General features: G+C 58.3%; 1 protein-coding gene across 5 annotated transcripts; it reads left to right on the top strand.

The window, feature by feature from the left end:
* Positions 1 to 6,027: 6,027 nt before the first annotated feature.
* On the top strand, positions 6,028 to 21,808 carry FCER2 (Fc epsilon receptor II). 5 transcript variants are annotated; one of them, XM_081791521.1, is made up of 14 exons: positions 6,028 to 6,155; positions 7,093 to 7,206; positions 9,583 to 9,634; positions 12,002 to 12,088; positions 13,908 to 14,028; positions 15,046 to 15,165; positions 15,488 to 15,541; positions 16,074 to 16,136; positions 16,361 to 16,423; positions 16,527 to 16,589; positions 16,688 to 16,777; positions 18,605 to 19,122; positions 19,249 to 19,355; positions 19,579 to 21,808. In XM_081791521.1, the coding sequence occupies exons 5-14, from the start codon at positions 14,007 to 14,009 to the stop codon at positions 19,715 to 19,717; spliced, it is 1,239 nt and encodes a 412-aa protein (XP_081647647.1). In that variant the 5' UTR covers positions 6,028 to 6,155; positions 7,093 to 7,206; positions 9,583 to 9,634; positions 12,002 to 12,088; positions 13,908 to 14,006; the 3' UTR covers positions 19,718 to 21,808. The 5 variants fall into 5 exon arrangements, with proteins under 5 accessions (XP_081647647.1, XP_081647649.1, XP_081647650.1 ...); XM_081791523.1 differs by lacking the exons at positions 6,028 to 6,155; positions 7,093 to 7,206 and adding an exon at positions 9,446 to 9,486; XM_060630094.3 differs by lacking the exons at positions 6,028 to 6,155; positions 7,093 to 7,206 and having other exon boundaries at positions 9,500 to 9,634; positions 18,971 to 19,122.
* Positions 21,809 to 22,966: the final 1,158 nt, after the last annotated feature.

Genomic DNA, 22,966 nt, shown 5'->3' on the forward strand with positions numbered 1-22,966 from the left:
CCAGGCCAGCAGTCTTAAAGATGGACCTCCTTTCCTGGAGACCCCAGAGGCTCTGAGAGCCCCCGTAAGATCCGAAATACACCTGTAATGTGCCTGGGGCATAACCGTAATTGCTCAGAACACCTGATAGGCCTGTAGTGGACAGAACAACAGTCCCCCAAAGATGTCCGTGTCCTAATGCCCTGAACCTATGAATATGCCGCCTTATATGGCCACAGGGACTAGGCACGTGTGATTAAATTCAGGGTTTTGCGGTGAGGACATCATCCCGGCTTGTCCAGGTGAGCCCGTTGTAATCACAAGGGTCCTCCAAAGTGAAAGGAGGAGGCAGGAGAGCATCGGGGAGGGAGACGTGGCTACGAAATTTTTAATTTAATTTAATTTTTTAAATCCTTATTTTTGTTAAGGTTTTTATTTATTTTTGAGACAGAGAGAGACAGAGCGTGAGCAGGGGAGGGGCAGAGAGAGAGGGAGACACAGAATCTGAAGCGGGCTCCAGGCTCTGAGCTGACAGCACAGAGCCCCATGTGGGGCTCGAACCCAGACAGTGAGATTATGACCTGAGCCGAAGTCGGAGGCTTGAACGACTGAGCCACCCAGGTGCCCCCAATTTTTTTTTATTTTAAAAATAACGTCTTAACCTCCCACCCACCCCCAAAAGGATAAAAAACCAATTTCCCCCCAGAGCCTCAAGACCAATGCCACTCTGCTGACACCTTGACTTCGGGCCAGTGAGACTGATGCCAGACATCTGCTTTCCAGAACCGTGACATAACGAGTCTGTGTTGTTTTAAGCCACTAAGTTTCAGGTAATTTATTACCACAGCCACTGGGGACTAAATAGGAGTTTCCCTGAAGGTCACCCATAACTCAGCGGTAACCAGCCCTCTGTGATAATCCTGCAACATACCTCAACATGTCTGTGGGTGCCTATAGCCCCCCCATAGAAGCATCTCGACTTCACAGAAGCCACTGGAAACACCAGTAACAAACTTTAAACACCCATAACATGGCAGTCACCACTTGAGATCTAACCGTCACCTCCCGTCAGCTGACAATACACATATACCTCCTACCTTGACTAAGGTGGCCACGTGTCTCTATTTGTCTCGCGTGGTCCTCATTTGCACTTGGTCCCCATATAACTATGTTTTAAAAAATAATTTTAGGGGCGCCTGGGTGGCTCAGTCGGTTGAGCGTCCGACTTCAGCTCAGGTCACGATCTTGCGGTCCGTGAGTTCGAGCCCCGCGTCGGGCTCTGGGCTGATGGCCCAGAGCCTGGAGCCTGTTTCCGGTTCTGTGTCTCCCTCTCTCTCTGCCCCTCCCCCGTTCATGCTCTGTCTCTCTCTGTCTCAAAAATAAATAAATGTTAAAAAAAAATTTTTTTAAAATAAATAATTTTAGAGGCGACTGGGCGGCTCCATCGGTTGAGCGACCGACTCTTGATTTTGGATCAGGTCGCGATCTCATGGTCACGGGATCGAGCCCCGCCTTGGGCTCCTGCTGAGCGTGGAGTCTGCTTAAGATTCTCTCTCTCCCTCTGCCCCTTTCCCCCACTCCTGGTCTCTCTCTTTCTCTCTAAAAAACAAATTTTTGTAAATTATTTTAAAAATCGACTTTGTTGACGTGTAACTGATACACAATAGAATGTACCAACTTATCACACCCGTTCGGACAAGGTCTGTCAAAAAACAGCAACAAGAAAATAGCAGGTGTCGGCCAGGATGTGGAGAAACTGGAACCCTCACGTATGGCTGGTGAGAAAGTAAAATGGGGCAGCCGCTGTGGAAAACAGTATGGCGGATCCCCCCCCCCCCAAATTAGGAACAGATTACCATTGATCTAGCAATTCCATTCCAACCCAAGCGTCCGCTGCCAGATGAACAGATACACAAAATGCAGTCCCTCTATACAATGGAATATGATTCAGCCTTAAAGGAAAGACATTCTGGGGCACCTGGGTGACTCAGTCGGTTAAGCGTCTGCCTCACGATTTGGGCTCAGGTCATAATCTCAAGGTTCATGCGATCGAGCCCCATGTCGGGCTCTATGCTGACGGCGTAGAGCCTGCTTGGGATTCTCTCTCTCTTTTCTCTGCCCCTCCTTCCGTTGGGTCTCTCTCTCTCCTGTCACTCTCTCTCTCTCAAAAAATAAACTTTTTTTTTGAGAGAGAGTGTGCAAGTGAGCAAGGGACAGAGAGAGAGAGAGAAGGGGGCTCACCCGCCGTGGGGCTCAAACTCATGAACCGTAAGATCATGACCTGAGCCAAAGTCAGAGGCTTAATGCCTGAGCCACTCAGGTGCCCCCCAAATAAATATAAACTTTTAAAAAAAAGGACATTCTGACACCTGCTACAACACGGATGAAACTTGAGGACACTATGGTCAGTGAAATAAGACCAGTCACAAAAGGACGGATCGTGTACTATTTCACTTACGTGAGGTATCTAGAGTAGTCCAACTTGTAGGAACCGAAAGTCGAATGGTGATGGCCAGTCCCTGGGAGGGAGGGAGAAATGGACAGCTGTTGTTTCATGAGTATAGAGTTTCAGTTTTGCAAAACAAAAAACTTCTAGAGATTGGTTGCCCAACAATGTGAATATACTTAACACTACTGTTAAGTGTATGCACTATACCACACGCTTAAAAATAGCTAAGACACGGGGCGCCTGGGTGGCTCAATGGGTTACGCCTCTGACTCCTGCTTTGGGCTCAGGTCAGGATCTCACAGTTTGTCAGATCGAGCCCCACGCTGGGCTCCGTGTTGACAGCATGGAGCCTGCTTGGGATGCTCTCTCTCCCTCCCCCTCTCTCTTTCTCTCTCTCAAAATAAACATTTGTTGATATAGCTAAGATGTGTATTTTGTTATGTGCATTTATACCACGATTACAATTTTAAAAATGTAATGCACCCACTTCAAGCTTACAATTCAACCAGGTTCCAGACGGAACATTTCCAACCTCCCCTCACATTCCTTCCCGACCCCCTGCCCCAGGCCACTGCCGCTCTGCCGACCATTGTGACTCTCTACACTTGCTTTTTCTGGATGTTGTCTGAATTGTGCCCCACGGTAGGTACCCTTTTGTGCCCGGCTTCTCTCTCTAGGTGTGATGTTTTTGAGATTCACCCACGCTCTTGTGTGTATCCAGTCTGTTCCTTTTCGTCTCTGTCTCGTCTGCCATCGCGTGGCTGGGCCACAACGTGCGCATCCGTTCACCTGTTGACAGGTGTTTGTGCTGCTGCGATGTTAATTAGTATGAATTAAGCTGCCGCGAATACCCCTGCACAGATCTCTTTACGGATTTCCATGGTCGCTTCTCTCGGGGGAAACTCTAGGCGTGGATCGGATGGTAGGTGAACGTGAAAGTTTATAAGACACTTCCGGTCTCCCAAAGGGGTTGCGCCATCTTGGGTCCCCACGCTCAGCAATGTCTCGAAGCTCCGGCGGCTCGGGGAGGGTATTTCTGACCCAGGAAAGCCTTCAGCAGTTCTAAATCCAGGTGGAAGAGTTTATCTAGAGAAGCGCAGGAAGGGAGGAAATGCTGCTGGAGGTTGAGGCAGATAAAGGGGGAAAGCAGGAAGCTGGTGGTAACATGTGCCTGATAATCCGTGTTCTCATGGGAAGATAAGCCTGGGGACCGGGAAGCAGGAGGTGGGGGGGGGGGGTCTCTGCTATTTGGTATTACAGCCCCTGAACCAAGACCAAGGAGGAGGTTGGTGAGCAAAGTTGGAGAGCAGGAGTCAGATCAACTCTCTTGTGAGCAAGGAGCAATTTCATTCATTCATTCATTCATTCATTCACCCAGTGCAATTATTTCCCTACCCATAAACACTTCTCAGCATTTATGATATGCCAGGCACAGGGATTCCAATGGAGAACAAGAGGTCAGGGTCTCTGGCCACAGAGGAATCCGAAAAAACAGGCAGAGCGGAAGCAGCCATTTGTGAAATCTTATAGACTTTACGAGCCCATTTATATGAAATTATCGAAACAGGCAAAACTACTCTGGGGTAAAGGAGACGTGAGAACTGTAGCTGTGTGGGAGCAGAGGCAGGGGTTGCTTAGGGAGAGCCATGAAAGAACTTTCCAAAGGAATGGATATGTCTTAACAGGGATTTGGGTTCCACAGGCGAATGCATTGGTCAAAGGTCGAAGAAAACGCACTCAGGATTTGCACGTTTTATTGTTTTACTCAAAAGGGAAAAAAGTCAGAATGGCAGATATTGGACTCTAGTTGGTGTTTTGTGGGCTAGAGTTTTAGGGGGAAATGAGCTGATGTCTGCAACTTACTTTGAAAAATGCAGAAAAATTTAAGATGGGGATTGAGGGGCAGAGGGATGCATTGATGTGTAATGTACCAATTATGCAGTCTAGGCGTGGGTTTCTCATTCTTAAACTCACTTTTTCTGTATGCTTGAAAATTGTCATAACACAATGTTGGGGTTCAGGTTGTGGTTGGTGCCTTTCTGGGGCTCCCAGTCTGGTGGGCAGAGGGGCAGGTGATGAGGAGGGATAGAACATGGTATGCTCACATGATAAGGTTGCAGGTGGAAGGTTCTGGAAAGGCAACACCCCATACCCTGCACTTCTAGTCTGAGGGGGGAAGGCAGGGGAGGGAAATGAGGGTCTGTCTCCGAGGGGCCAAGGGGTCTTGTGCTGGGAAGCAGGGAGTAGGGGCATGGAGGGTACCCCCGGTGCCCTCTGACCCTTTCCCAGTGGGTGTCCCCACCAACAGCCCCCTGAATGACACACGACCACACTTTCTGGGGCTGAGTCAGCAAGTCAGTGGTGACCCTGAAGCCCAGCCAGGTTTCCTGGACAGACCGGCCCCACCCATCACCCCACTTTCCCAGGAAATGACCTTGTGACAGAATAGACTGTTCTTTCCAAACTCCGACTGCCCTCCCCCCATCCTAGGAAACCCCCTGAGATCCCAAGGCCTCTTACCAGGTTGGCTGAGGTGTCTGGGGAGTCCCCCAAGGTGGGCAGGACACACTCTCCTCAAGCCCTTGCTAGCCCCTTCCCCATCTGCCTCAAACCCCCACCCCGATCCCATCCCTGGCTCCAGACATAGATGGCTCCGGTGGGTTAGTCTGGCAGATGTCAACAGAAAGCCCAGAGTCCGAACCAAAATCTGTGCTTGCCACTTACACACTGGGTGAGGCTGGGCACGTGACTTTCCTCCTCTGTGCCTTTGGTTTTGCATCCATCAGATGGGATGACAACAGCAACAGCATTTTCGAGTATTGCGATCGGCCGAATAATGGCTCCCAAAAGGTGTCCCTGTCCCAGTCCCCGGAACCTGTGATGATGTGGCCTTACATGGTGAAAGGGACTTTACAGACGGGATTCGTTAAATCAAGGATCTGGAGGTGGAGGCCATCCCGGATTATCTGGGTGGGCCCAATGTCAGCATCACGAGTCCTTATAAGAGGGAGGCAATCAGGGGGCGCCTGGGTGGCTCAGTGGGTTAAGCATCTGGCTCTTGATTTCGGTTCAGGTCATGATCTCACTGTTCGTGAGTTTGAGCCCCGCGTTGGGCTCTGTGCCGAGGGTGCAGAGCCTGCTTGGGATCCTCTCTCTCTCTCTCTCTCTCTCTCTCTCTCTCTGTCTCTTTCCTGCTCTCTCTCGCTCTCTCAAAATAAATAAATAAGTTAAAAACCGAAGAGGGAGGCAGGAAGATCAGAGTCTGAGAAGGAGATGTGACAACAGCAGCAGAGTCGGAGAGAGATCACAAGTTCTCCGCTGCCGACTTCAAAGCTGGAGGAAGGGGCCACGAGCCAAGAGGTGTGGGCCCCTGTAGAAGCGGAAAGAACAGCAAGGAAACCGATTCTCCCCTTGACTTTCCAGGAGCACAGCCCTGTGGACGCCTTGATTTTAGCCCAGTGAGGCCTGTGCTGGGACTTCTGACCTCCAGCTCTGTGAGATAATAAACTTATGTTGTTTAAAGCCGCCAAGTCAGCGGCTGGTACTTCCTTAGCGCAGTCCTAGGACGCTCACACGGCTGTGACGCCTCGTGGCGCAGCTACGGCGTGCCGTGTGCCGAGCCCTGGGCTGGGGACGCGGTGACAGTCCTGCCCCTCCCACTCCCGGAGGAGCGCACCTTCCAGCGGGTACCGGTAACAAGCAAACCACACGCGTCCACACACAGGAGGTAGGTCATAGAGACCGTCCCAGGGGTGACTGTCACCTCCCTCAGAGAGCAGACACCTGGAGGACGAAGAAGGGCCACGGAGAGGCCTGAAAACCCAGAGAAGCCTGTGGGTGTGGCTGCAGCAAAGGGGCAACCGTGCAGGAGAAGGCGCCAGCCACACAGGGCCCGGCTGGCTGCGGGGGGGCCGGGGCTTCCTTGGAGGGGCCTTCGCGGGCTGGGGTGTAGGGGTTACTCACGGGAGAGACTCCAGCGCTCCCCAGGGGCTTGTCTCCGTTCGGCACCCGTGGAAAGCTTTAGGAGCACGAGGCCCTAGGTAGGAGGATTGTGCTTATTCCCACTTTACAGATGGGGAAACTGAGGCCCGAGAGGATACAGTCAGTCCGCAGGGAAAGGGGGTGGAGCTGGAACGCCACCGGCCCTCTCCTCTGCCCACCCAGTGGGGGGTCGCCCAGTGGGGGGCAGTGACCAGATGTGTCCAGCAGGGGGCACACGCCTCCTGTGCCGGCCCAGCTGGAGAACCTTCGCGCAAAAGGGCCCGATGGAGTAGAAAAAGCAAACGATCTAGACCAAAGTCTTACGGGGCTGGGGGCCTGGTTCTTTGAGGGGCCGGGGACCTGGGGCCTGGATTTCTGAGTCCCTGAGGGGCTGGGAGCCATCCTTCAGCCTGGTCCCCACACGGTACCCTGTCCCCTCAAAGAACCGTGGACATTGTCAGAAAGAAATCCCCGAATCTCCCAGTGTGGGCCTGGAATGTTCTCAGGATTCCTGGGATGAGCTGGCTCAGCCCCCCAGTCATTGGGGATATGCTGGGATCTGGGGGGTGGTGTGGAGGTGCGGGCAGTGGGCCCCGGAAGGCCTTCTGAAGAAAGGATGTGGACAAGCCGACTTCTGGACCCCCTCATCCTGAGCCCCCCTCCAACCTCTCCCTCCATCCCAGCAACACACAGGGACAAAACCAGCTGGGCTCCAGACCCCAAGGCTCCAGGAAGATGAAAATGCAAATCCAGCCTTCTCCTGTCCCACATTGGCCTTCCCTCTTCCTGTTGACAAGGTCACTGCAGGGGTAGGGGTAGGGGGGGGAGCAAGGAGGGGTGTGAGTGAGTGGGGGGGGTGTGTGGCTGGGAGCTGGGGCTAGCCCTCTGGCCTCGCAGCTCCCAGTCCTGGGGAAGGTGCCCATTTAATGTAGGAGCTCAGGGCTGGGGAGAGGGGAGTGCAGAGGGTTGTTGGGGGGGGGCGGGGAGGCCTCTGAGCCTGTGAGTGAGTGAGGAGTGAGTTCAGGACCAAATGAAGGTCAGGGGAGGGGGCTGGGCAGAAGATGGAGACGTAGGAAGTCAGCAGGGGTTGGGGGTGATTGAAGCCGAGGGGGGGTCATGGAGAGGCAGAGAGAAGTCCCTGAGGGGAAACTGAGGCATGCATGGGGGAGGGGAGGAGAGCAGAGGCAAACGGGAGGGCTGTTAGTGGAGGAGAGCTACTTTTTCCCCATCAGCCTCTCCTCTGGAACAGCAAAGGGGACCCTCGTGCATGTCTGTGTGACCGTGTATGTCTGTGTCTGTCTGCACGTGTCCGTGGGCCTGGAACGTTCTCCGCGTGTCTGTGTGTTTTGTTTCTTTGTATGTTTCCGTGCGTTTATGGGCGGGGGCGGGGGGGGGGGTTGTGTTGGTACGTGCGATTGTGTTACTTGTGTCTCTGTGCACATGGGGTGTGTCTATCTTGTGTCTGTGGGGTGGCCACATTCGGACCTGTGTGTGTGTCCGTACCCCCGCGCCTACCTGTGCGTACGCCTCCTGCGATTCGTCGTGCGTGTGTCTGCGGTTAAGCCGCGTAGGGACCGTCAGTCTCTCTGTACCTGCGTGCCTCTGCCGATGACGGTGTCACGTCACCCCGTGTGTGTGCGTGCCTCTGTGTGCCTGCGTGTTGGGGGCCCCCACCTGTACCCCTCACTCGGCTCTCACGTGAGCCCGACCCCGGTCCTGCAGAATTTCCACTTTCCCAGAACACTGGGGTCCTTCCTGCAGGAGGTGACAAGGCTTCTGTGCCTGTCAGGCAGGTGCGGGCCAGGACCCAAAGCCCGGTGCCCTCCTCCGTCGGGGAAACTGAGACCCAAAGAGGGCAGAGGCTGTGGAAGCCACGTGGCCAAGCTGTGGGAGGCCGCAGGGCAAGCCCCTCTCTGGGACCTGGGGCCTCTGGGAAAAGACTGAATGGATTTCCCCTGTCTGGGAGGGGGCAGGGCACCAGCTCAAGGCTTTGAGGTTGCAAAGCCCCGGGAGAGGGCCTCCGGCCGCCAGCGTGAAACAGAAGGAAAATCCAGCCTTCCCGAGGGGTCTGCTCAGACCTCACTTCACGTCCCTCAGGTTCAGAACCCTCCAGTCTAAACTAGCCCTTCTCCCCCACCCCACCCCCAAGACCCTGCTTTTCCAGCACCTAAGACTGTCCTGCGGATTTGTGAATTTTAAACTTGTTTTTTATGCTGCATCGTGGACGAACCGTGAGGGTGTCATGCTAAGTGAAAGGGACTAAACACCAAAGCACAGACCCTGTAGGATCCCAGTTAGATGCCGTCCCTAGAGGAGTCCCCTCCCCAGAGACAGGAAGTAGATGGCGGGAGCCAGGGGCTGGGCGAGGGCAGGGCGAGTTGGTGTTTCGGGGGGACAGAGTCTCAGTTTGGCAAGATGGAAAGTTCTAGAGACTGAGGGTGGGGATGGTGGCGCGATGTGAGTGTGCTTAATGCCACTGCAAATGATTCAAATGGTAAATTTTGTGTTCTGTATATTTTATCACGATGAAAAACCAAAACCTCCCTCGCAAGAACTGGGCCTTTGTTCTCTGAACCTGGCACTCAGTAGGTGCCCAAATAATGGTTGTTGAGTAAATGAAAGAGGAGAGGTCATCTGTCCCCAGCAGATGGAGGGACAGACAGAGACACAGAGAAAGCGTGTTCAAGCCCGAAGCCAGCACCTTCTCTTTGTCTGTAAATCATGCTTCAAAGCAGTGGTTCTCAACTGGGGGTGATTCTGCCCCTCAGGAGGCATTCGGCGATGTCTGGAGACATTTTTGGCGGTCGTGACTAGGTAGAAGGGGGGGACTACTACTGGCAGCCAGAGGCTAGAGGCCGGGGATGTTGCCAAAGACCCTGCAATCTACAGGACAGCCCCCCACCCCAACAACAAGGAATCATCCGGCCCCAGTGCCAACAGAACTGAGAATGAGAAACCCGGTTTTAAAGCCACCTCCTCCTGCAAGCCCTTTGGGATTTGACACACCCACTTCCCTCCCGCCCCACACACCCCCTCCTTCCTTTCTCCCTTTTGCAACACCAGGAGGGACCGATCAGGTGGGGAGAGCCGGGGGCTGGGCCACCAGGGTGGGGTTGGGGTCAGCGTGGATGTTCCTTCATCACATTGGAATAGAACGCGGGGCCCTGTCCTAGGTGCTGAGGTTCTAAATTTAGAGGTTGAGGCTCCTCTCCGCACAGAGCACAGGTGAGAGGGTTGGGGATCCGAACACCCTTGGGGGTGAGTTGGGGTTGAATAGCGTCGGGCCGGGGCCAGGGTGGGGACCCGCCCGGGGATCGTTTGTGGTTGTTGCAGGACCCCTGACTCGTTCCTCCTGCGTCCAGATCCAGGTCTGTGCCGAGCGGGGGCCGGGGCAGGGGGGACGAGGGGGGGGCTGCCCCGGGCTCAAGGATCCCAAACGTGAAAGAAGAACTGACACCCTCGATGGGGGCCCACATCCGCACGGTTTCCTGTTTTTCCCTTGAAGTGAACAGAGCCCTGGGTCGATACCGCAGAAGGGAAGAGGGAGGGGTCAGTCGCGTGACAGGGTTTACTGCAGCCCTGAGTAGGGGGGGTTGAGATTTCACCCCCAAAGCATCCTCTTGTCTAAGTTCAGTCTTGGCAGGGACCCAGCTTCGCAGGAGCCGTGGGACCCTCCGGAAAGACACGGTGGAGACGGTGGGCACCAGTGTGGACGGGGGCTGGGCACCTGAGCTGCAGAGCTCTCAGAGGCTCAGGAACACCAAACCGCATCCCCACCCCATCCTCGATTCGACACCTCCTACCCCGTCCTGTGTCTTCACTGCCACCCAGCGAGGCTTCTTCCCAAACTTTCTCCTCTTCCTTCCTGTGTCCTCAGCACTAGGACAGCCCCTCTGTCTACCAGAGACTGCGACTGAGGCCCAGTCAATTGTTACGGCATCTTCCGGGTGCCCCCCCCCCCACTCCATCCTCACCCATCACCAAAGCCCGTCTCTTCTCAAACCCGTCCGGTCATTCCCACAGCCACTGCCCCAGACACCTCCTCTGGTGCCTGGACCTGGTGACAGCTCCCCAGTGTCCCCACCCCCACCTGGCCCCATGATGACACTCAGGGTCCCCCCCCCGCCCCCCGCCGCCAGGGCTCCTGCTGCCTTCTGTCCACCCAGCAGCCCCAGTGACCTCTCTCTGGTGCCCACCTGACCACTCTCTTCCCTACAATGACCATCCCCTGTCCCTTGGCAAAACACGCCGTGGGTTCAAGTCCCCGCAAGTAGCCCAGATCGAGTTGAGAGGGACAGTCGGGGCCCTGAATGAACAGCCTCAACCCAACAGTCATTCAGGCAGTACACATGTACTGAGGGCCACCCCTCCATGCTGGAAACACAGTGTGACACATGAGGCAGCTTCGTGCCTGCTGTCCTGGAGTGCAAAGTCCAGGGGACATGTCAGGCCAGGCCCCTCCCCATCTGGTGGTTGGCCCAGATGGGTCCCGGTGGGAAAGTGGGACACAGGGGCCCAAGTGGGCATCTTCCAGAGTGAGAGGCAGAGTATCAAGCCTGGAGGACGGAGGCAGCCCTTCCCGGCGTGGGGATTGGCCTGGGGTGTCCCCCAATCAAGAATGGGAAGAGGGTTAAGGATCAGAGGACACAGTTTAGGGAGGAAGGGCAGGGTGTGAGGTGTGCAGAAGTCCCCATAAGAAGTGGCTCAGTCGGTCAGGCATCCGACTTTGGCTCAGGTCATGATCCCACGGTTCGTGGGTTCAAGCCCCACGTCGGGCTCTGTGCTGACAGCTCGGAGCCTGGAGCCTGCTTCCGATTCTGTGTCTCCCTCTCTCTCTGCTCCTCCCCCACTCCTGCTGTCTCTCTCTGTCTCTCAAAAATAAAATAAAAATATTAAAAAAAAAGAAGAAGTCCCCATAAATCCAAGGCTAGGGGCACGGGGGTTAGGGCTGCTGACTTGGGGCCTGTGCTGCCTGGGTTCAAATCCCGGCATTGCCACTTATGAGCTGTGCAACTTTGGACAAGTTACCTAACCTCTCTGCGCCCCCACATTCTTCACCAAGAAGGCAGCATTAGGAACAAAAGCATCTACCTCATAACGAGCGAACGTTAAATGTTTCGATGCACCTGGGACACCGGGAACTGTCCCCCCCCCCCCAACTCCCTGGCCCACACTGGTATTAAATTCAACCCTGTAACAAAATTGTTACTATTTGACCAGAATGTTATCTCATGGATCTTTCTGTTTCTCCCCTACCTCCCGGCTCCCTCCTGGCTCATCCCTCTCTCTTTCTCTCTCCTTTTCTTCCCTCTTCCCTGCCACAGTGGTATAATGACTTAGCCACGTTAGTTCAGTCCTGGCTCTCCCACTTCCTTCCTCCGGCACTCTGGGAATGTGGCTTAGCCTCTCTGGACCTCAGTTTTGCTCACCTGCCTAATGGAGATAATAATAGGACGGACTTTACCCGGTGGTGGGGAGCCTCAGGGGCGGCCATGCGTGTAATATGGGTAACCAGGTGGCAAGCCCATAATTAGGCCTGTGAAAATAGAAGCCGTGGGTGGGCCTGCTTTCAGAAGAAAACTGTCTCCCCAGGCCAAGGTCCTCACCACCGCCCGCGGCCCCGCCGGCCCCTCCAACCCGCCCCAGCGGACCAGGACAGCGACGCCGTTCGCAGCGAATGTGAGTGCGAGATACGTGTGAGTGGGTGGGCGTGCGACTGCGTGTCTGCGTGTGAATGTGGGAGCACGCGTGTGACCCTCTGTGCGTGTGCGTGTGCGTTGGGGCCGACAGTGGGACGTGGACGTTGAAGGTTCCTTGGAAGCAGCGGCCTCGGGGCTGGGTCTCAAGGGACAGAAGGGCGGTGGGCAGCGGGCAGCGTGGACAGAATCGGCAGTCGCGAGGGATCCTGGGTTGGGGCAGTTGAAGCCAGTGCCTGGCATGACCGAGAAAAACAGATGAGCTTGGTGGGTGCACCGGGGGCTGATTGTGCAAACCCCGGAGGGCCGCGGAAAGCCGGCCGCAGGGCTGGGAGCTCCTAAGTCAGAAAGACGGCCCGGCATCAGGACCCTGCCCCCTGGCACTTACTGGCAGACACCCATCAGGAGGCCGTGTCCCCAGGTGGTTGAGCGAATAGGTTCCGATGTCACCTGTCCTGGGTTCAAGTCCCCGTTCTACCATCATGTGGCATGGACAAATTACTTACCGCCTCGGGGCCTCAGTTTCCCCAGCTCCCCACCAGCAGGTTAACCGAGCGCCTGCTGCGTGCCACGCCCATCGTGCTTCATCCAGTGGGCTTGGCACGGTCACCCCTCGTTGACAGATGAGCAAACTTAAGTCGCTCGTCCTGGGAGAAGCCGGGACTCAGCCCCCAGTCTGTCCAGCTTGGGCTCAGGCATGTTTGGCTGCAGGATGGTCACGCCTCTGGCCTCTCCCATGGTGGCACAAGGGCCAGTTGGAGCTGCCGTTAATCAGAGCCTGGTCACTCCCCACATCCACCTCCCCGGGGCTCAGAGAGGGGAAGCATATTGCCCATGGTCCTATGGCAAGAGAGGCAGCCTGTAACCAAACCCGCCCTCTTTGGCACAAAATAGATGCTCGAAAGACTTTGGGGCGCCTGGGTGGCTCCCTCGGTTAAGCCTCTGACTCCTGATTTCGGCTCAGGTCATGATCTCACGGTTCATGGGCTCGAGCCCCGCGTCAGGCTCTGCGCTGGCAGTGTGGAGCCTGCTGGGGATTCTCTCTCTCCCTCTCTCCCTCTCTCTCTCTGCCCCTCCCTGCTCACTCCCTCTCTCTCTCTCAAAATAAACAAATAAACTTAAAAATATTTTTTTTAAAAAGTCAAGAGACTTTAAAGATGCCTTGGGCACATTGCAGAAGAGGAAGCTGAGGTCTGGTGACGGAGTTTCTGCACCGCCCAGCAAGGCCTGGCACACAGCAGGTGCCTGATAAGTGTTTAGGATCTGAAGACCCACTGTGCGTGCACGGCATCTTGCCGAGACACTCACCTACGTTGTCATCTCATTTGATCCTACCTCGACCTCGTGAGTTGGGTACGAGCATCCCTCCCATTCTATAGAGGGGACACTGACACTCGGGAAGGTTGAGTCCCAAGCCACGTTGGCAACCGGCGGTGACAGCAGCAAGCTGATGATGATATTTGTGGGGCGACGGACCAGCCCTTGATCGAAGCACCTGACACATCCGTGAAGGGCACGTCACCACCCTGTGGTGCGGGTGTTATTGGCGTTTTATGGATGAGGCGGTTGGTTTTGAGGTTCGGTCACTCGCTGCATTTATGAGGCACCTGCCGTGTACCCGGCCCGCGTCGGCTCTGGGGCGCCCACCTCTGGTCTCAGGCCTGTGTCTCCCAGTGAAATGCCGCGCTGACTCCTGGTCACGGACGAAACAAAATCAGCCAATGGTCACCGAGCTCCTCGAGTCCCAGACGCTGTCCCGCGCCCGTAACCAGAGCCTGACGTCTAACCTTAATGCTCCTCAGAACCCGGATCCCGGCCAGAGCCACGACTACACCCGCTAAGTGGGCTGCCTTGGGAGGTGGTGAGCAGCCTGTCACTGGGAGAATCCAAGCAGGGCGGCCATGGAGGAACATGTCTACTCAGGTGAGAGGGCTCTCTGGAGCTGACCCTGGCAAAACCGAGCACCCGGCCTCCTGCCTTCCACCCAGGAGAGGAGAGGGGTTCCTGGGTCTCTCTCTGGGGAGAAGGCCCAGCAAGGGGTGAGGGGGAGGTGAGCCCCGACTGGCCTTCTGGGCACAGAGCCAAGCAGGAGGGGGAAGCCGCAGGCCCCTCCCTGCCCTGACTCAACGCCCTCCAACAAAAAAAATCGGCTCTAGCTCGGGTGCTGGGAGCCCGATAGATTTGGAAGTAGGACGGGGACTCAGAGCAAGCAGAATCCAGCACGATGAATCCTCACGGTCAGGGTGAGGGCAGGGGGCCCGGACCCACGGTGGGGAGTCAAGGTAGAGTCCTGGGGGCCCCAGGGATTGTGGTGAGGCTCCGGGGGGTCTGACATCCGGGGAAAAGGCTGGGGAAGGGCTTGGATATGGAGGAAGAACACAGACCCAGTGTCCTGGGTTTAGAGAAGGGGTGCGGGGTGGAGGACAGCCACAGGGTGAGGGCAGGAGGTCCAAGCGGAAGGAGGACCCAGCTTCCTGGGCATGAGGCTGGAGCTCGAGCGTTGGTGTGTGAGGGCGTAAGGGAAGAGGGTCACAGCGAGAGCTGGGTGGCAGTCGGCCACCTGATGGGGGACCACGGAGGGAGGGTCTCAGCTCCCGGCCCCCCACCCCGGGCTGCCTTTCTGGACGGTGCCCTGGCCCCAAGTCAGGCTTGCTGACCACTGGCGTGTGGGCGGAAGGGCTGGACGGGCGGAGGGACAGATTCAGAGATGCACAGACGCAGAGATGGATGGAGTCGGGGTGGGGGGGCACCGGTGGGGCATGAAGGCGGCATGTGGGGAAGATGTGCGGAGCAGGCTGGGGGTCCACTGAGACCCACGGCTTTAGTGTGGGCTCTGGACAGTCTCCCAGGACTTAGGGGCTGTGGGTGACGGGGAGACAGGCAGAGCCAAGCCCCGTCTCACACTGCACCCCCTGGCGCTCCCCCCTCAACGCCCGGCAGAGTTCCCAAACCTTCCCGGAAGGCGGCGGCGGTGCTGTGGGCAAGGGACCCAGATGGCACTGTTGGGGCTGGTGACCGTCATGCTGTGGGCCGGGCTGCTGACCCTGCTTCTCTTCTGGCGTGAGGACACCCCCAGCCCCATGCGGCCCCTCTCTTGTGCTCTCTCCCAGAACCCCACTTTTAGATGCTGGGACGTCACGCCTCTCCGAGTCCAATTTCCCCATCGTGCCTCCCACCTTGTCCCCAGCGGCCCCCTCCCGAGGCCCTCTGTCCCCCCCCACCCGAGAGCTCCCCACCCCGTCCAGCGTCTCTGTTTCCCATCCTTTCTGTGCCTCCCGAGTGGTATATACCCAAGGCCTCCCTCCCCAGCTGACAGGTGGGGGGGAGGGTGTGGTCGGGGTTCTTGAAAACGTCTTCGCCCCTCCTCTTCTCCCCTCCCCAGACTGGGACGCTGTACAGAATCTGAAACAGCTGGAAGAAACCGCTGCCCAGAACGGTAGGGGGGGAGGGGCGGGGGGAGAGGAGGCAGGGAGGGGGGTTCTTGTCCTGCTTCGGCCACTGGCCGCTGTGGGACGTGGGAGAAGGACTGGGCTCCAGTATCCCCTGCCAGGAAGTGGGGGTCAGCCTGCATTGCCCCCTCCCCTTGGGGTGAAAACCCGGAGCCTCTGGGAGAGACGGGGGCTCTACGAGGTGTCTGATGGGCTGTTACGTAATGGCTCCAGGCCTCGGTTCCCTCACCTGTAAAGTGGGCATCATTTCAGGGTATCGAGGCAGAAACGAGCTGAGACTTGGTGAAGCATTTAGACCTGCCTCCAGTGAGCTTTCAGGAAACGCCGGCTGCTTTTACGTTGCGTTCTGGGTGGGGGGAGGGTACACGTGTTCATCCTATTCTTGCCTGCGTCTTCCTCGGTACCTTGTCCCCAAAATGAAAATGTGAGGGGACCCTGCACTCGGGGCCAGGGAGGGGAAGGATTTGAGGACGTGCCTTCCTGGTTCCTGAGGACACATCGTCTTTCCTGCGGTCCCAGTCTCTCAGGTTGCCAAGGACTTGGAAAGACACAGAGGGGATGAGATGGCCCAGAAATCCCAGGGTGAGTGATGTCAGCTCAGGTCGAGGAGGAGGAGTGGGGTGGGGGTGGGGGAGCCTGGATTAACACGTGGACAGAGTGCTCTAGGCCACCTGTGAATGGCAAAGTGAGCAGGGGACCCCGAAGACAGAGGCGAGAAGGACAAAGGGGCCAGCGGGGGAGCTGAGGGGGGGGCAGGGGTGGCCCTGAGGACCTGCTTACCACTGAGCCCCCTCCCCTGCACCCAGCTGCCCAGGTGTCACAGAACATGGAGGAAATCCAAGCTGAACAGAAAAGAATGAAAGCTCAGGGTGAGAGGCTGCTGGGGACAGGGGTCCTAGAGCTGGGAGGGACCGTGAGGCTGGGGGCCGGGCTCGGGGACTCCCAGCCCTGACCCCAGCCCGGCCCCGTCAGACTCTGAGCTCTCCCGGAACCTGGATGGACTTCGTTCGGACCTGAGCAACCTCAAGTCCCAGAGTGAGCCTTGGGAGGGGACGGGGTAGAGGGTGGAGGGGGGGGCGGGGGGCGCGCTCCAAGCTCGTCTCTGACCACCGTCCCCCACCCGATCACCCGAGGCTTGAACGAGAGGCGCACAGCCTTGCACTCATTGGAAAGGCTCCAGCAGGAGGTGGTAAAGCTGTGGATTGAGCTCCACGTGTCCAACGGTGAGTGCGCTTGTGAGTCTGGGCCTGTGGTGTGCCGGGGCGTGCGAGCGACGGGACGGGTGTGGGGGGATGTGTGCTAGAGGGCTGCACGTGACAGCGTGGACGGGTGTGGGCTTATGTGTGCGGCAGGGTCCATGGGGGACACGCGGCAGTTTCTCTCTGAGTCCAGCCGCCTCTCTCCACGGAACTGGAGCGGGGGGGGGGGGGGCGGGGGGGGGAGCTCGCACGCTTTTTTCCCTCCTTCAGGTCGAAGCTTCCCTGTGTGTCACCATCTCTGGGTTCACTTTGCTTCTCCTTCCTCTGCCCCTCGTGGCTCAGAAGAGGGTCATCAGTAGGACGCCCTCAGCCACAGCCCTCCCAGAAGATTGTCTGACCAGCCACGGGGCTCAAGGGGGTGGGTCCCCTCTGCAGAGACGGGGCAATGCTGGTGGTGACAAGGCTTGGGGTGAGGGGTGGCCCCGGCAGGCTTCAGGAAGAGCAGAAGTCCCGTCAGCGTGCCTTCAACCTGGGACAGGAACCCGGGCGCTCCCCACCCCCACCCTTGATTTTTGACTTTCCACCCCTGGGAAGCCCCTGCTGCTCTAGTTGGCGAAGAGAAGAGGAAGGTTCTGTGCTTGGTGTGGAGTGCGGCCCCCCGGGACATGCCGTGGCTGTGGGAATCCCAGCCAGAAACCCGGAAGTGGTCCCTCTGGGGAGGGCTCTGGGCCACGTTCATGTGGATGGATGACCTCCTAGTTCCTACCCGGTCCCTGGGGTGACCTGGGGGCTGAGGCCAGCTCCAGGGCTGTCTCTTGATGGGGACACAGGCAGGGTACCTCCCTCCAGGTTTTCTTCAAGTGCCCAGGGATACCCCCTTCCGGTTTTAATGTTCCCCACCCCCCTGCACCAGTGGCCACATACTGGTTACTGGCCCATGTGTGAGAAACACATCCAGCTTTGATCCCCCAGAGGTTGGGGACCCCAGGTCTCTTTTAAAAATTCCTCCAAAGCTCTGGAGCCCTCTCTGCACGTCATTCCAAGAAAAGCTGTTTTCAATCAAGAGTGAGTCAACCCAGTAACAGTGGGTTTAACCCCCCATCTGGGAGTCCTGGATGGGAGGTGTGGTGACAGTGCCTAAGAGTTTCTCCGGGATGTGGACAAGAGGAGACAGAGACCAAGGTGGCCCCAGGTCAAGGCCATGAGGACCCAGCCCTCCCTAAGCTCTCCTGCTCGGTCCCTCCAACTAGACAGAAATCGTCGCATTTTCCCCAAATCTGGTCAACAAGGCTGGTTTTGGGGGTGCCGGTAGCAATGGCCACCAGGGTTGTCACTGGAGCTGTTGGTGGGGACAATACAAGGGGACCATGATGCTGGCAACCGTGGCCTCGCCAGGTCGGCCCTGGTGATTAAGCCGTGGCTGGTGTGAAGACGGTGTTGGCCGTGCTGGTGGCAGTGGAGAGAGGTTGCTGGCGATCCTGGGTCCCCCCGGGGATGGCAGTGGGACTGAAGGTGCCGCTGAGAGCGGTGGGGTTGGTGGCCATGGTGCTGGTGGTTGACACGCTTCTGACCGCGAACGTGTTTGTGGTGATGGCGTCGGTGGTCGAGGGGCCACGGGCCACAGAGCTGGTGACGTGGTGATGCCGCGGGTCTCTTTGTGGGGCTGATGCTGGCAGAGGCCAAAGAGTTGCTGGCCAAGAGGTGTCTACGATGACGGTGTCGGTGACAGGCATTGGGGGGGGGGGGTGGAGGGGCGATATTTGTGGCAACGGTGCCGGCAGCCGAGGTGTTCCCGCCGGGCGGCTGGTCTGGCCGGGAAGAGGGGCAACCTGCAAGTTGGTCTGCTTTCAGCCCGGACCCCAAGAGTGACCCCAGGAGAGACGCTGCCACCCACCCTGCCTATTGTCCCCACGGTGCCGGCCACGGCGCCGGCCACAGCGCCCGCCACGGCACCGGCCACAACGTCCGCCACCGCGCCGGCCACAGCGCCCGCCACGGCGCCGGCCACAGAGCCCGCCACGGCGCCGGCCACAGAGCCCGCCACGGCGCCGGCCACAGAGCCCGCCACGGCACCGGCCACAACGTCCGCCACCGCGCCGGCCACAGCGCCCGCCACGGTGCTGGCCACGTCCGCCACGGCGCCGGCCACAGCGCCCGCCACGGCGCCCTCCACGGTGCCCACCACGGCCGCACCCCTGAGCCTCTCCTCCGCCCCAGGCTCCACGTGTAACACGTGCCCCGAGAACTGGGTCAACTTCCAGAGGAAATGCTACTACTTCGGCGAGGGCGCCAAGAAGTGGATCCAGGCCCGGTTTGCCTGCAGCAAACTGCAAGGGCGGCTGGTCAGCATCCACAGCCAAGAGGAGCAGGTGGGCGGGGCTCTTCAGAGGGCGTGGCCAGCAGGGGGCGGGGATCCCACCGCGATCTCTTGTGCGGTGGGGGTGGGGACCCCAGGCACAACCCCGCAGCCCCTCCAGCCCCGTCCTGCTCCCCAGGACTTCCTGGCCAAACGCGCCAACAGGAAGGGCACCTGGATTGGCCTTCGGGACCTGGACATAGAGGGGGAGTTTATCTGGATGGATGAGAACCCCCTGAACTACAGGTGAGGCCCAGACTCCGACGGGGGGGGGGGGGGGGGTGCCTGTCCGCAGTGGTCGGGTTGAGGGGAGGGGATGTGGGCAGCCGGTGTCCCTGGGCTGCAGGGCGTGGGGAGTGGGGATCCAGGGATGGGGGGAGGGGCCCAGACCCTGAGGGATGCGTCTGGCCGAAGGCAGTAGGGCTCCTGCCCCGGATCCCATCCTCTGACCTGAAGTCTTCTGCTCCAGCAACTGGCGGCCGGGGGAACCCAACAACCAGGGCCAGGGCGAGGACTGCGTGATGATGCAGGGCTCCGGGCAGTGGAACGATGCCTTCTGTGGCAGCCGGCTGGACGGCTGGGTGTGTGACCGGCTGGCCACATGCTGACCGCCCCTCCCCGGCCACCTCGGCCCCCTCCCTGGGGTTCCCCGGGAGGTCCTGGGAGATGCAGACCCTGATGGCCCCCTGCCCACCTGCCAGGTGCACCCCTGCGTTGCTCCCCCAGCTCAGACACAGGAGCAGCTGGGCCCACGGCGGGGCCCGCAGCCGCGGCCTGGATGCCTGTTTTGTGGCTAAGGCCCCAGCATCCCTTTCTCCTGCCCAAGAGGAAGAAGGGCTGTTGACCCCTCCCCGGCTCCTGCCAATGCCCCTGAGGGCCTGTCCCTTACTCCTCAGCCCAGCAGGCTGTCACCATGTCCCTGCCTTCAAGGGCTCAGAGTACCCACCTCGAGAACTCTCCAGAGAGCCTCAGACCCCTGTGAGCTTCCTCTGTCGGGCCGCCCCGCAGTCTGCTGGAGTCAGGACCACACCCCCACCAGGGGCCAGGGGTGCCTGGCCTCCCCAGAAGCAGCCCCCATGTCTTAGCACCCCAGGGAGAGGTCCCCGGCTCAGGCAGCCAGTCCCCTTGCCCCCAGCCCATGTCAATAAAATGGGGGCGAAGATGGCCCCATCTCAGAAGCCTCCAGGTGTGGGAGCCGGGAGTTCCAGAACCTGGTGCCTGAGTCCGTCTCTGAGTATCCAGAACAGCTGAAGCAGCAATTGTATCTCTCCACCGTTTCCCCTCTACTTTATTACAAGCAGCATGTACTAGGCAGGGCTGGAGACAAAGACTCTGGGATCTAATGGAGCAGAGAACACCCTAGATGCCTAAAAATACCACAGGGCAGGGCAGTGGGCTGGTCCCCCCGCCTAGGCTGCTGGCTGGAGGGCACAAGCTCACGCATGGGAAGTGCTGAATGGACCTGGTATACAGAAGGCACTCAGTAAATGCTAGCAGGCCCAGGGTGGCCTGGCCACCCAGGTCCAAAGGTGCTGGTATGACTCTGACACAGGTTTTGAAAGAAACAGGTGGCACCAGCCCTGCACCAGAGGCTGAGGAGGGAGGCGGGCCAGGATCACAGGACACCCCTCGTTAAACTCCTCGCCTACTCACCCCACCCCCAGCTCCCGGCCTAGGAAGAAAGAACCAGGGGTGCCTGGGTGGCTCACTTGGTGAAGGGTCTGGCTTCGGCTCAGGTCATGACCTCACAGTTCGCAGGTTCAAGCCCCGCATCGGTTTGTGCTGAGGGCGGAGCCTGGAACCTGCTTCCGATTCTGTCTCTGTCTCTGTCTCTCTCTGCCCCTCCCCTGCTTACACTCTCTCTCTCTTTCTAAAAATAAATCAACATTAAAAAAAGAAAAGGAAGAACCAGATGGCTCACGTGATTCTCAAGCCTCCTGGAGGGGAATCCGTGGGGGGAGGACCACACTGGACCACCCTGGACCTGGGAGTCAGGGGCCCGGGCCTAGGCGGCTGGGGAGGGCCCTTCAGTGGCACCCAGGAGACCTGGGGCCGGGAAAGGGCAGGGATAGAGCTCGTCCTAGGTCACCTGTTACCAAGCCATTGTCCCTCCCACCCACCCCCCCCCCCCACCAATTTCTGCCTCCTCCAGACCCCTCCCAGCCCCCAGGCCAGAGCACAACTACCTACCTGAGCTCGGCAAAGGGGACTCCCAGCCCCACTCTGCAGGTCACCCAGGCCAACGTTGGGATGACAGTCATCACTGGTTTCCCTCACTGAACCCTCCAAATCCTCAGGGAAAGCCATGTGCAGAATCTGTCCACTTCTCACCCCTCCAGCAACTGCCTTGGTATAGCCCCTGCCCTAGCTTGCCTCAATCTCTTCTTCACTGTCCCAGACCTTCCAGAAGTTTCCTTCTGGCTCAGAGGAAAAAAAACCCCACAATCTTACAGGGTGCTTTGCAATTACAGAATCCCTGCAGCTTGCCTTGTCTCCCCAGCTTCACCTCCTCTCTGCCCTCCCCCAACCCCAGCACCTACACCAGCCTCCTCACTGGCCCTTACACATACAGGCTTGCTCTTTGCCTCAGGACCTTTGCATGTGCCCCCTCCCCTGCTAGCTCTTCAGTGAGGGCTATCCTGGGCTCCCCATCCTTCCTGTTTAAAATGACACCCCTGACTCCGGCTCCCTTTTACCTTGGATCTTTCTCACCACAGAACATTTCCCCTTCCAACCAAACTTGTCACTCACGGATCTGTGTGTGCTCGCTGCCCCCCCCCACCCCCCACGCCCAGGGCTAGCATGTGAGCTTCAGGAGGGCAGGAGCATTGGTCTTGCTCTCAGCTGTGACCCCAGCAGCTGACACAGAGTAGGTGTTCAATAAATAGCTGTTGGATAATCAATGTGTGTCCATGGGCAAATGGCCTCTTCTCGCAGAACCCACTTTGTGGTCTGTTCAACGAGGGGGAGCCTCATGTCTGGCTGGCTCGCCGAGGGCTGGTGCTGGGTTCCTCCTCCTCACCCCCTACCCCCGGGCCCCCGCCAACCTGTCTGGGGGCTTCAGGACTTCAGCAGGGACTTTATTTGCAGCTCACAACCCCCCGCCCCGCATCCCGCCCTCGGGGACCAGCCCATCTCTTCCTCCCCCTGCCCTTTCTCTCTGGCAACCTTCACTGCCAGGCCTCTGGATGCAGCAGGCTGGGCCATCCCTGCCTCCCGCAACCTGCCCCTCACCCAGCAGGCCCTGCAGGCCAAGCTCACCAGGGTCCCCGGGGGACCTGAGGCTGCTAAGCCCAAAGCCTCCCGCAGCTCCCCCGGAAAATCCGGCTTCCCAGGCACCAGGTGCCCTGCCCACTCCACCCAGACGGGCGGCTCCCGCCACTGTGCTGACTCCTGGACCTGCCTCCTGGACTCCAGACCTCCAATCCTCCTTGGCTTCCTAGACATTGACCCCTTGCCCCCGATTCAGACTGCCACTGTGACCACCCCCTTCCCCAGGCAACAGCTATTTCCTGACCATGGCCATCCCTGTGCTATACACGGGAGGCGCCCCCAAGTTCCATTTATAGACCACGTATCTTCGAGATGTGCCGACGCCCCCCCCCCCATCACCCTGGTTGGAATTCCCGAAACTGCCCCCTGACCAAACCCGGAGCCTCGGGTCTCCCCACCTCATGCCCGCCTCCACCATACACCCCAAAAATGCAATGGAAAAGCTGCATCCGTCCTGGCCTTAAACCCTCCATCAATGTTGAAGGGACCTAGCCCAGGGCACCGCCAAGTTCTCCTTCACATCAGGCTCATTGAAATCCAGGGGGAGGAGGAGGGGGAGGGAGGAAGAGACATTTGAAAAGTTT

This window comes from Panthera onca, chromosome A2 (assembly GCF_046562875.1).
Source record: "Panthera onca isolate mPanOnc1 chromosome A2, mPanOnc1 haplotype 2, whole genome shotgun sequence".
NCBI lineage: Eukaryota > Metazoa > Chordata > Mammalia > Carnivora > Felidae > Panthera > Panthera onca.